This window comes from Camarhynchus parvulus, chromosome 7 (assembly GCF_901933205.1).
Source record: "Camarhynchus parvulus chromosome 7, STF_HiC, whole genome shotgun sequence".
In the NCBI taxonomy this organism is placed as follows: Eukaryota; Metazoa; Chordata; class Aves; order Passeriformes; family Thraupidae; genus Camarhynchus; species Camarhynchus parvulus.
Window position 1 is genome coordinate 4,699,345 of NC_044577.1, and position 13,848 is coordinate 4,713,192.

The 13,848-nt window shown below is 43.2% G+C and overlaps 1 protein-coding gene across 1 annotated transcript in view; it reads right to left on the reverse strand.

The window, feature by feature from the left end:
- Window positions 1–13,848, reverse strand: part of UNC80 (unc-80 homolog, NALCN channel complex subunit) — a 124,882-nt gene that overhangs the window by 35,107 nt on the left and 75,927 nt on the right. The window contains exons 36-46 of the mRNA XM_030951955.1: window positions 13,450–13,593; window positions 12,007–12,107; window positions 10,033–10,119; window positions 9,078–9,261; window positions 8,387–8,481; window positions 7,418–7,507; window positions 6,960–7,061; window positions 4,791–4,971; window positions 3,165–3,433; window positions 986–1,120; window positions 213–351 (exon numbers count right to left, since the gene is read on the reverse strand). Coding sequence (XP_030807815.1) covers window positions 213–351; window positions 986–1,120; window positions 3,165–3,433; window positions 4,791–4,971; window positions 6,960–7,061; window positions 7,418–7,507; window positions 8,387–8,481; window positions 9,078–9,261; window positions 10,033–10,119; window positions 12,007–12,107; window positions 13,450–13,593 — 1,527 coding nt within the window. The remainder of the gene's footprint in view (window positions 1–212; window positions 352–985; window positions 1,121–3,164; window positions 3,434–4,790; window positions 4,972–6,959; window positions 7,062–7,417; window positions 7,508–8,386; window positions 8,482–9,077; window positions 9,262–10,032; window positions 10,120–12,006; window positions 12,108–13,449; window positions 13,594–13,848) is intronic.

Consider the following 13,848-nt stretch of genomic DNA (forward strand, 5'->3'; position numbering starts at 1 on the left):
TTATTAATTAATTCCTCTCCTGCAAAAAATATCAAAAGGATGATGGTGATAAAGGTGATAAAGCCAATCTTAAAAGCCCCATGAGGCACAGGAGACAGATAGGACATTCCTAAAGAAGAGAAGGGCTCTGAAGAAATCATGCTGCATCAAATGTCTGTTGAATCAATAAACAATAAACCAGAATTAGTGAATAAAGGGTGCTTTACTATTACCTAATGACTTGAGAGGCTTTTCTGCTTTCACCAGCTCTAAGATGTCCAAAATGTCTGGAGTCTCTCCCTCCAAAGACTGCAGCAGGTCAAACAGGCACTGAGCTGACACTCCTTTGCTGGTTCCATTGTTTGTAGCATCCTGTTCCAACAAGAGACATTCATGTCATCCCAGGAATGTTTAGCTGGAGGCGTGGACAACCTTTGTTTTCGACAAGAACTCATTGCTTTCAACCAGCGAGCCTTGCTTGGCTCAACAGACTGATGCTACAGTGGGAGCAGGATCTGTAAACTGCACATAGATCTTTACTGCCACGTGAAGGACAAAGATAGGTGTGCTGACTTCAAATTAAGACCCCACTAACATGCCTAAAATGTTAGAACATAATTAATGAATATTTCAAAACATGACTAATCTAGTCTTATACTTCACATGTCCTAAAACTTGGTATTAAGCTTTTTATTCCTATTGCTGGATTCTAAGAACGGATTTGCATTTAAAGAGTTATAAGCCATTATAACTCTTCAAACAGCCATAAAAGTCTTTCATAATATATTTATACACCGAAATTTAAAGTGAGACCACATTTACTGGCCTGGACACCAGCAGCCTGCCATCTTATCACCCTGTTCCATCAAGTGATGCACAGAAGCATGCAGAAATAAATCTGGACCTGGTTCTGTGCAGCACTGAGAGCTCTCTGCTTGTGACCTCTGATGGGGAGTGGCTGCACTCACAGGCTTTTCCCCCAGAGAGGAGGGTGGCTCTGACTCACAGGGAACTCCAGGAGAGGGGCCACGCTGGCAAAGAGCTGCAGGATGAAGGGCTTGCGGTGCAGGACATAGAACTGGCGGCACGCGAACTCGATGGCCTGGCGCAGCTGCGGGTTGCTCTCGTAGTCAGAGTACACCTGGGCACATGGAAAAGCACATGGAGGCTCTGCTCCAGCTCTGCACCTCCTGAGCCCAGCCTGGACCAACTTCAGCACTGGCACTCCTGATAGGTTTGTCTAACACACTGTTAAGGATGGAGACTGCACCACCCCTCCCTGGCAATGCATTTCATGGTGTCTTAGGGTACAAGATTTGCCTGGGGCTGTGTATTCCATTCCCATCTGTCAGAGGTGGGGCAGTTCTCTTCTGTTCTTTGGGCAGTTTTCTTCATCTCTTCCACAACCCATTCTCCCTCCAGGAGATCTCTTCTGTTCATGGCCACTGAGTGTCCCTGCATGGCTGATAAAATTCCACCATCCCACTGGGAGATGCTCTGCCCAGGGGAGGAGCCCCAAGCATTCCTACCTGGATACAATCTGACATTTGGAACAGCACAGCAGCCTTTGCCCCCTGCACTCCCAGAGGACCAGCTTTCTTCTCCCCTGCATTCCCAGAGGGAGCCCAGGCCCATCTCCAGCAGCCCTGGAGCTTCAGAGGAAAACTCCCCCCTTGTGCAGGATCCTGCTGCAGCAGAACCACAGCTGGCACTGCAGGAGGGCTGAGCCCCCATGGGATGGGGCTGTGCCACCACCCTGACCCACAGGGGGTCAGCTCCTGTTCTGACTCTGGCAGTGTTGTTTTGTATTACTGCATTGTTTATTTTATTTTTATTTTCTTCCCTAATAAAGAACTGTTATTCCTTCTCCCATATCTTTGCCTGAGAGCCCCTTTTCTTTGCAATTGCTTTTTTACCTCCCAGGAGTGGTATTTTAATAATTCAGTAGTTGACAATAATTGATGGTGAGGATAGGAAAGAATTACAAACTAATGTCTCTCAATATGAAGTGGAAATGAAGGGAGAATCCCTTGCAGGACTGAATGGTTACTGTTGAGAACTTCAAATTATGTTTTTAGGCTATTTTATTTCTAAATGTCTTGTTTCTCATTATTAAACCCATGCACTGCTTAACTGGATCCAATTGATACTTAGCTAATCATGTAAGGCAGGATATCAAACTTTCCAGCTACTACAGAGCTTGTTTAGATAGCTAAAGTAATCACTGGGTCTAATTATCGTTCTCTGTTAACTATGTGAAAATGAACATGCATAGGGATTCTTCTTTTCTGTATCTGCATTATAATACTAAATCTCTACTTAGATACTGCCTTTGAGCCCTACAGAAATAATCCTTTCTAAAGTTTAAAAGAACTATTTTTTATATTTTATTTTCAGTAGCTGATTTTCAACAGGAAAAGAAAATCAGCTCACTTGTTCATCTTGAAGTGAAGAGAAACTCCACCTCTGACACTTCCAATATTTGTCATCACTCACAAGAAAAAACATGCAATTTTTCATAAATATTTGGAGTTACTTTCATACTTAAAAAGTGAATATAATTTAGTTTCAATTAGCAAGTAGTAAATCCAGATATTTCAAGTATTTCCTAAACTTCAGCCATCCCTGAAGCAAAAACTATGGAGAGATGCCCAAGGTCCAAAAATTGCCCAGAATTTTCACATTTCTGTGTGGAAGTACAGAGAAAGGAAAGCAGAAATTTATTTACTTAACACAAAGGAGAACAGAAAATTTAGCAATTTACTCAAGCAGGAAATAGAAAGCTAATTTGGGCCATCCCACTGCTGCCTTCTTGGGGAATCTAAAATCTGTCATGAGGACTCAGCAGATCAAAGTTTCCCTGTTGTCAATTCCATCATGGAATCACAGGATGGTTGTAAGGGACTTTAAAGCCCATCCAGTTCCACCCTGTGGCATGGGCAGGGACACCTTCCACTATCCTAGGCTGCTCCAAGCCCTGTTCAAGCTGATCTTGAACACTCACAGGGACAGGGCAGCCACAGCTTCTCTGGGCAACCTTTGCCAGGACCTCAGCACGCTCACAGGGAAGAACTCATGGAAAGTTCTTCTCACGGGAAGAATTTCCTGCCAAGGTGTGACCTGCAGCTGCCCCTGTCAGCAGGACATGGCAGCATTCCCTGGGATTGCTCCTGGGCATGGCTCACCTGCAGCATGCTGGGCAGCACCCACTGGTAGCCGCTGAGGGAGAAGAGGTGGTTGAAGTGCACGGCCGTGTTGATGACGGTGGCGGCGTACTGCCTGAGCAGGGCACTGTCCTCGGGGTGCAGGATCAGGGCACCGTTGAACACGTTCAGGAACAGCATGATCTCATCCCCCCATGGGAACTCGCTGGGCATGCCAAGGAACATCTCTTCCAGCAGCTTAATCCACAAGCTTTTCTGAAGGGTATCTAGACCAAAGAGCTCTTTGCCAGCTGCAGGGGAGAAGAGCAATCAACAGCAGCCAGCTCTGTCCACTACAGCCAGCCTCACCTCACTGCAAAGAACCATCCCACAACCGTGACCACAACCATCACCACAACCCCATGACCACAACCCTATGACTATCCTTTTGCCTTTTAAAAATTATTTCACCCATCCTGTGTTTCTTTAAGTGCACGCAGGGCTTCAGCAAACCTCGACTGAAAGCACCAATATGAGGATGAAAAATAATAAATATCACACAGTTCATTAATCTGCTGGTTGGACACTCTTCCTTTAAAAAGTGGAAGACCTGAGCTTGTACATGCATCATCTGCCCCACACAGAGGCTGTGCAGATTTATGCTCAGATTTTATGTCCGCGTGTCCCGCACATTACAGGAAACTGATGCAGGGTTACAATAATGCTTCTGAAATCAAGTGCCTTTTGGGCTGGTAGAGAACTTACCAGTGCTTACCACTGTGTAACAATGGCTTATTTAACCTATTTAGCATCAGGCTGGAAAACCTGCTTTACATCCAGAGCAAAGTTTCTGTGTGGACTGTTTCTTTATCCCTGCTGCAGAATTTGCTCAGTCTTCCTTGGATGTCGACTGCTTCTTCAAAGCAGATGGCAAAGGACTTCGAGAAATCCTTTTTAGGTAGTCTCATGCATAATTTTAATACTCAATTAAAACTTGTTCTCATTTGGGTCCAAAGCAAGTAGCCTTGCCTGAAGAATTCCAACAGTGAAGCCTTTTCTGCTGCTGTGCTTACAAACCAACAGCCCTGTATCAGTTTCCCTAGGAAGAGATTCATCAGCTTCCAGAAAAGCTGCAAGCCTGTGTGTTTCTAAGGCAAATGAAGCACTCACTGTGAGGCCTTAAGGAGCTGGAACAGAGGCTAGATAGAGTTAAGAGGAATAAAGAGGATATTTATTGAAGTGCCTTCAAAGGCCACACCCTGGCAGTACCAGAGCCACAGTCACGGCTCTGCCTGGATGGCTCCAAGATGGAAGCAAAAGAGGGCTTGGTCACAAGATCTCACATTTTTAGAAGTTTTGGCCATTAGCATATTGGAGCTAATTGTCCAATTACAGCTCCAGCCCATGAAGTCCCATTCTTCTTGTTTTTCTCTCTTCAGTCCATGTTGTTTATGCTCTTGGGCCTGAGATTTGGATCGGTTGTCCTTGAGAAGGAATTGTTTTGTCTCCCTACTCTGTGAAGAGAGCTCACTATCCCTTTATATGAAGCCCAGACCCACACACTAAAGCAGTACAGAATCTGAAAGATACAAAAGCTAAACCCCGAGGCATCAACTGAAACCTTTGTGCCTTGTCCAGCCCTCCAGGAGAGCAGGCAGGGGCCCATACCTCGGGGGTCACTGAAGAGCGAGAACTCGGCGTCGATGGCGCTGCGGGGGAAGGAGGGCAGGCGGAGCAGGTCCTCCTGCAGCATGGACACGTGGGACTGCTTGTGGGCTGGAGGGATCTTCTGGGTCAGTGAGATCAGGAACAGCACCCGCCCCACCTCCTCCAGCTTGCGGGTAAACACCTGGCAGGGAAACAGAGACAGAGATCTACGTCAGCCTAATCCAGAAACTTTTAAAATGCCCATGACTTCAGCAGGTTCATTTCTAGGGCTTGCTCTTGACAAGGTTTCTGGTGTTGAGATGACTCTGAGGTGTTAGAAAATCTTTTTTTCCCAGCCTCGAGATTGAGGAAGAAGACAGGATTCTTGGGCTCTCCTTCTCAAGGTTGTTTATTTTTTTTTTAATCTGTAACATTTTTTCTCTGACCTGCCGAGGTCTGTCTGGCAGGTTGGCTTGAGGCACACTGACCACCCTCAGGGTGGTGTTATCTTTTTATACTAGAAACTACATGTATTTTATTTAAAATCATTTTAATACTTATTACTTATGTTAGGCAGTCTCTAAATTAATCATGAAGTGCCACTATCACAGTAGAAGAGTCTAAGAAGAAGTAGGAGGAAGGATATGACATGCCTTAAATTCTTCTATTTTGCTTCTTGAATCTTTATTCTAAAACTCCAAAATTCTACTTTTCTACTTTGTGATAAATTCACTATTATTTTATTCAAACTCTCATGGTTTGTAACTCTTTGTACAAAGTTGGTAATTGTTTCTAAGGGTTAAAATTGAAGGCACAGGTGTTTTTGACTCTGTGCCAATGTTTTTGAGCTCTGTTAGGGTTTCGAGTCCTCCAGGGTAGCTAGAGGAATTTCTTGGGTTCCGACAGCTCTGATCCAAGGGATGCTGCACTCATGGCTCAGAGGATCATGGTGAAATTCACAGGGCTGGTGCTGCACCCTCTCACCAGAATTTGTGTGCCACTGTCCTCCAGCCCAGGTCTCAAAGATGGATTGTGTTTGCAAAAATGGATCTAACAACACCTTCCATTTCTGTCTTCTGGAGGACCTGAAGTGGTTATGGAACCATTTTCATCTTTGCCATGGGTTTTTCTGTAGATCAATGTAAGCCCCAAGGTGGCCAGAGAAACCAACCCCAAGCTGAAAGCCACATGTTTTTATTTCCTCTCTTCAAGGCCCTAGACTATAGTGAACAAGAAGATGGCATTGCTATCTACATAAGACATCTGGCCATGGAAAGTATATGTATAATTGCAAAAGAAAAGTAGTCAGCAGAACAAAGCAAGTACTTTTCCAAGTAAAAAAGTGCTTTTTTTGCTGCTCAGTGGGTGTTACTACAGTGTTGCTTTCTTTGCTGAAGATGGACGTTTTCCAGCAACATCTTGCATGACTACAGAGAGGCTAGCAGATGTGCGATACAAATTTTACCTTAGAAATATTTTGGGCTCTAAGTGCTCTAAATATAAAAATATGGAAAGCAAAATAATGCCCTGACAAAAATGTGAAGCCCATTTAAATGTTTTTGGATCACGTAGAGTGTATTAAATTCATTTATTTGTGGGACACCTCCTAGAACCAGAGTAATTTCTGTCAGAGAAGCAGTCAAGTCGATCCCAAGTAATTTCAGATTTTTATTGACTTTCTACTGACAGATGCAGCACATGAAATATTGTCCTATTCTGTGCCACACACATATGAGATGGCATTGACTTTATTTTCCATTATTTTAGCTGCTAGTAGCTCTTAAGCAGCTTTATAGCTGCCTGTTATAACCACTCATGATGGTATTTTCCTACTCTCAGTAAGAACACAACTACAATAGCTGATTTTTGGCTACAAAAACACAACTGTTAATACTAAATGCATAATGCTTAAGCACATTCCTGCACGTCCTTTTTTAAATTTTCTGCAAAAGGATCCACCTAAAAGGAAACTGTCTGGACAGAGTTGGGGAGGGGGAAATTCACATCCCACTCTAATCTTCCTGCAATAATGTACAGAATATGTGGCCCCAAGGCAGATTTCACCCTGATTGCTACTTCTCCAGCAAAGCTCTTGATCTGCATGCAGCATGAGAGAAAGAATTTAAAAGGGAAAAAAAATTATTTTCAGGGTTTGTTTCTGGTTAGAGGTATTTGGTGACAGTGAATTACCTGTTTCTGAATGAGCTCTTGACCCTTCTCTGGATGCATCTGCACCAGGTTGAGCTGGGGAGAAACTGACCTCCGGAAAGGATAAATATCACGGACATAGGTCTGCCAAGAAAGGGAAAAAAGTGTGTTTTAAACAAATGTAATCACTATGGCATCGCTCAACAGAATGGAAAAAAGGGCTCTTTAGCCCTTCCTGAAGGGCAGGGGCTTTCAGACAGTGTCAGACATCATGAAAGAGTACAAACAGAAGAGAAATTTGATCTGTTCTAAGAAAATTAGACATTCTTGTCCTCTGCCTCTCCCTCTTCTCTCAAATTCCAATCTTTCACACACACAGCTAAAGATGTGATGCTCACAGGACACAACTCTATTTATAGGCTGTTTGTTCTCCTTTAGATAACCCTGATGTTTAAAAAGAAGCAAGATGAAAAGTCACACGGACTTGATCTTTGCCTCACCTTGTTGTAATGAATGAGATTCCAACGCTTATCCATTAAAAAATAATGAGAAGATTGAGTTTCAGGTATGTTAAAAAACTCCAAACACTCCTGAAAAGAAAGAAATCAAAATATCCTGTTACTTTTTAGTTGTTTTGTACAAATACCACAACATCCAAAAGAAGAATATCCATCTAATAATCTCTAAAGGCACAAACATGCATGCCTCAATCAGACTGGCACACTCTTGTGGCTTTAATTATTTATTTCCTTTTTTAATCATGAAGTACCCGAGTATGTTTGTGATAATCAAGGCATGCTGACCTCACAATCCTGAAGACTGGTGTTAATTATCTTCATGTCTTGATACCACACATATTTGTCTGACTGTATGAGCCATATGGGCCTGGGTATTTATCAAGATTTAGTGATAGGTGATATGCAGAGATGCTGAAGTTCTGGCACTTCAAAACACTGAGATGTGATTCCCAGTAAAATTTAACACAGTCAGACAAACTGAAGGCTTTTACAAATCTGTTTCCTATGTGGCTCAATTAAAATCACTCAGGAAATTTTTGGCAGAAAGTGACTGCACAGCTCCTGGATAGCAAAATATTGTTGTGGCTACTGAGCCATCATTTTCACTCTGATCTCGATCAATCTCTCCTCTCTAGTGCTGATAAAACCAAACATTTAAATGATTTGTGTATTTATCAAAAGTATACAGCAAATACCCAACAAGCTGCAGTGTCTCCAAATGTAGTTGCATTTGTGAGGTTTGGGATTTTCTGTGAGTTCAGAGCATTTCTAATACCCTTAAATGTGGGATCCTGTTTATTGCAACCAAGCTTCCCTCACAGGGACACAGACATCCCTGTGAGCAGAATTTCCCTCCCTGACCCTGGGACAGGATGATCAGGCAGAATGGATTGCTGGCATACAGGTTGGCAAGTAAATGTAAGTTTGTGCAGCCCAAACACTCACTCCTACCTTCAGCAGAGCCTCAAACTGTGTGTCCTCATGAACTGGTAACTGTGTTGGGATGTCACATTCATTCTGTCCGTGCACAACGAGGGTTTTTGTGCCTGGAGGAAGAAAAATTGTTGCATTCACCCTGGCCTCTTTAATTAACTCCATTTCAAGAGACTGCCCATGGAGGAAGAGTGGTACTTGAAATTCATTCAAAATCATTTTGCAGGCAGACTAAGCCAGTCCTGTCTGGAACCATTAAGCAGTGTTAACATATTCTCCCACTTCCACAGTTTGATAAGAACTTGATCTGTTCTTAAAGGATGAGCTGACTTTAGCAGCAGCTGTCAGCTCTAAGGAAGAAACAAGCCAAAGGTCAAACCTGTTTATCAGCAAGATATCTCGAGCCTGAGTGATAGTGTTTTACAATTATGCTCCTCCAGCCTTTCACAGCCCAATTGGCACAAAGCTCTGGGTTGAAATACTGTTCCAATTCCTTTGCTTCTTTTAGAGCTCTTAAAGTGGCTTTCTGAATTTCAAGAAATCAGCAGTAGAATTTACTGACTGACCATTCAACTGAAGGAAAATTGCCTTAAAGTATGCAGCCATTTGTAACAGGTTTTTTTCTGATCCAGTTCTGATGTATCTTACTTTTGGTAAAGTGGGCCATAAACTTGGAAGTGAAGGAAATTTAAAGACTTATTTCTTATACCTGGCATTGAGGCAGTCACCAGCAGCTTCACTTCACACTGTTCCTTCTTCATGGTCTGTTTGAGATCCTTGAAGAAGAGGCCTTCAACATAACCCACCACTTCCCAAAGGAAGGTGAGAGTGGCAGAAATGGCATCCATGCCCCATTCACACGGAGTCCGTACAAAATACATGATCAATCCTACCTGCAGGGAATGAGAAAGAGGAGTATCAGGTTGTACACACTCTTTTAACTGTGCAGAGCATTGTCTAACAGAACACAGAATGTTCTGTAACACAGAATAACAGTATTGTTCTACCATTCTTCATTCAGAGGGATAAACTCATTAAACTTTCATCCTGAAATTTTATATGTATTAAAGAACAATCTGCCTGTAATATTCTTCCTTTTTTTTCTAGACATCATGAGGATTGGGTGCAAAATGTACTCTTGCAGTATAGCTTAAAGCACCACTGCAGAGGAGGAGAAGGGAGAACGTCTGCAGTTAAAGAGTTCATATTTTTTGTGCTGCCATGTAGACAACTCACCAACCACAGAGGGCTCTCTGGAGAAGCATACACCTTGTCTGCTTCACCTCCTAACTACATTTGTCCACAGTCTTGAAAGAAGTTGCTAGATCTGCTCCAAGAGGACTGTCTATCAGCAAAGCACTTTCTGAACCCAAATTAAGTAAAATAATTAAAGGTTTCTGGTGCCGGGACCCTTCTAATTGTCTTCAACTCATTAGGCCAGGTTCAGTTCAGAAATCCATGACAGGTTGCTTAGGGATTTAATGAAAAGAGAAGGGTTTCTTTTTCTCTCCCCAGAAGGCCAGAAAGGCTCGTGGAAGCCTGGTGGCTTGCACCCACAACCAGGAGCAAGTGTGAGCTACATAAGAAAAACTGAGTGCATTTATTGCACACATGAAGGCAGAGCAGAGATTCTGGGCTGCACAGTGGGCCCACAAGCTACTCACCAAGTAGTTAAAGAGGATATGAGATGTCTGGGCAGGAAAGTCTCCAATATTCAACAAAAGCTTCCTCAGCATATACATCAGCTCATCCTGGAAGAAAAGCAAAAGTTTTTTCTTCCCACCAAAAAGTGAAGAGCAGGTTTCTCCATTTTGTCCTTTTTTGCTTTGTTTCTCCCCATTTTTCCATAGTCCCTTTTTCAGCTTTGTCTCTCAGCACATGAAGTAAAACTCTGCACCTGTGACTGCTCCCACATATTGCAAAATAAGTCCCAGGGCACTGCACCCAGGCCAGTGTCTTTCCCATTTTAGCTCAGAGAGGCCTGTACCTCCTGTTGCCATTTGTGCTGACTGTAACACTACTGACTGTGCACTGCTGTCCCTGTGATTATCCCAGATGATCTGTGAGCTCTGGTTCATCTCACCTCAACAGCTGTGGCTGTGGGGTGGGAGGAGTGGGCAGAATCCATCTTTCCTTCTTCTGGAGAGTGCCTGCCTTAAACGTTGGCTAAAAATTCCTCATGGTGTGAAGGGATTATAGAAGGGGCAGAATCTCATTGTCAGCTGAAGAGAGACAGATGGTATCACAAATGGCTTCTATGGCCCCTATCCTCCAACCCCACAGCAGGTTTGAGCCAGTGTTGTAGGCATGGATATGCACAGGACCGTCCATGCCAGGGATACACCTGTAGGGAAATACACCTGTTCTCTGTGTCCTGTACTTGTGGTGGTATGAAGAGATGATGAAACAACAATGCAATGGCTCAGAGGCCTCTGAGGCTGGGCAGATGACAGCTTTCTTCTCAAGGCACTGAACAAACAACCTCTCTGACCAGAGATGGTGTGGATGCCCCATCCCTGGAAGTGTTTAAGGGGAAATTCAGAGGGAATTTGTGTCACCATGATAGTTTCTGAAAAATCCCTTCACCAGGATTTCTTCTCCTGGCAAGATGAGAAGCCTCAGCTTCTCCATGTTTTGCTCCTCTGGAATGTGATTTGGAGAATTGTTTACCCAGAATGTGAATTGTTTTTACTTAATGACCAATCCCAGTCCAGCTGTGTTGGACTCTCTGGTCAGTCATGGGTTTTTATTATCAATTTTGTCTAGCCTTCTGATGTATCCTTTCTCTTTCTTTAGTATAATTTTAGTATATAATTTTTTTTAGTATATAATATAATATCACATCATAAAATAATAAATCAGCCTTCTGAGAACTTCAGAGTCAATTCATCTCTCACCTCATCCTGGGGACCCTCAAAACACCACCACAACTGGTGACCACAGGTTTGAGCAGCCTGGTGCAGTAAAAGGTATCCCTGCCAGCAGTGGGGGGCTGGAAGTAGGTGATATTTAAGGTTGCTTCCAACTCAAAAAGTTCTGTGGAACAAACACGACGTTCTGACCTTAAATGAAAGCTTTGTGAGCAATGGCTGAGAAGTCTCAGGAATAGTAAATCCACCAACACCTTGGCTTGCTCAAGGAACAAAAGGACAACCTTTCCTGACATTTCTCAGGTTTAATATTTATTTCAGAGTCAGTTCTTAGGTAGTGGCTTGAAAGCTGAGGCCAGTGATACCATTGATGTCATACACCAAAGATGCAGTTGAGAAAGTGATATGGAGAGTCTCCCTGCCTTCTACACAGTCAGAAGCAGCATGCTTTTCTTCCATAAATCTTGGAAGCAGTCTAATGAGCCACAGAGAACCTGAATAGAGTGGCACGAGTGAAGGCAATACTGCCTATGCCATGTTCCCTAAACAGCTGCTCAAAGCTTGGCTGGGAGCAAAAGCTTTGCTTAGTGCTGATAAATCAGCTGTGTCCTGTTTACATCAGGGGACAAAGACTGAAGCCAAGTGATGGCATGCTGCATTATAACAGCGAGTGTTCTTTCTCCAGTGGTGTCCCTGGAGTGCCTGTGCTGGCAGCTGTGCTCCCCTGCCCTGAGGAGCTGTGTCCCTGCTGGGAGGGGCAGAGGGTACCTGTCGATTGCTGATGGTGAGCTTCTCCAGGAAGTGCCGCAGAACTGTAGAGGGGTCCTCAATCAAGCAGTTCCACAGGACCTGCTGGGCAACAGCACTGACTGGGAGAGAAAAAGGAAACCAGGTCAGAACCATCTCTTGGAAAAGCCATGAACTGCTATACTTAAAGAAACCTTCCTAGTCTTCTTCCTTCCTTGGTTATATTTTATACTGAACACCCAACACACCATTTGATGCACTGGAATTCCTGGTAACCAGTGCAGTGATCCCAGTAATAATAATCACAGGTCTACTATTTGAACCTTCCCTAACTACTGGTGATATTACATGAAGCACTTCACAACTGTTAAGGAATGATAAAGAAATAATTGATTGGGTTCTTAACTCCAGATGGAAAAAAATCCAGCAACAGAGAGATATAAATTCATGTACTTGTTTTTGTTCATGCACATAAGTTCAATTTCATGGTGATTCATAGAATGATTTGATCTGGTGTTGGTGAACAGTATTAGATAGTCAGCAGGGCATTGTTTTGATGATCAACTCCCTCAAGTGCAACTAATTGCAATTCTCTGAAGGTCAAAACCAACATAGAATTATTCATTATTTTGTTTTCAGTGCTCATCTCCTGATCACAAAATCACACATACATTGCTTAGATGGCTGGCTACATACAGCTAAAACTGAATACAGAATGCAACAGGAAGTTAAATCCACAACTAGCTGACATGATGAGTGAGAGATGAAGGAAGCAGAACAACCCACCAAGCCCATCAGGTATTATCACTTTCAATAAAACAAATACAAGGAAATGCACTATTAATTTACAAAGACATCATAGACCATGACCAAAATGTTCAGGCTGTGTATAGGTGGCTTTCTGTTTGTCATAGGAACACAAAAGTATGAGTGGGAATAGATCTGCAGAGGTCTTCAGTCCAAGCTCTGCTTGGAGCAGGGCTGTCACCTACACTGGGTATGTTAGCCATACCTATGACTACCCCATAGCTTGATAATCCCTGTGCATGGAAAATCAACAGAAATGATGCTCCTGGTGATTAACTTCCTTCACCATTTCTAAACTGAACTTCCCAAGTTGAAAACTCTCAGTCAGCGCTCTTCTCTCTGTTTCCTTTGAATCACACCAAACAAGCCCAGCTCCTACAATTCCTCCTCAAAGAACACTTGTGTTAGGCTTCTTACCATCCTTGTATCCCCCCCACTAGATTTTTTTAGCTTTGCAATATTTCTTTTGAATTAGGGGCTTTTTTAGGGTCCTGAAAGGGCAAAAGTCCCTCAATGCCAAACACAAATTATATAGAAAATAAAAAGGAAAAACCTTACAAAGATACATTTCTACTGTAAATCTGCATTCAAACAGCTTTGAAACAGGTTCTGCCACCCTTAAGCAACAATGCCTTGAAGTTTAAACGAGGTCAATACCAGCTACTCCATCCTCCCGGACTTCTCCATCTTCCATCAGATGGACAATGGGGAGCACTGCTGCACAGATGCATGCTGGAAACACAGCCTGGGGTGGCTGGGGCACGTGGTGGTTTGGAGTGTGCTCCGTAGTGTGTTCTTCATCTGGAGCAGTGAGAGGAAGAGGAGTTAGGGAATGCACTGTGCTACTATCCAGGCAGGTTAGACAAACATTTATGTTAGCGGCTGTACAAGCAGAGCAAAGATCAGAACACTGTTCACTGCACAGGCAAGACAGGTTTGCTGCGATCACCAAGTACAAATGGAGCCTCCGGCCAATTTCTTGATCAAGAATTTTCACTGCAAGTATGTCATTTTTCAATTTACATTTTTTTCTTGTAGGCAACCCAATTCCTTTTG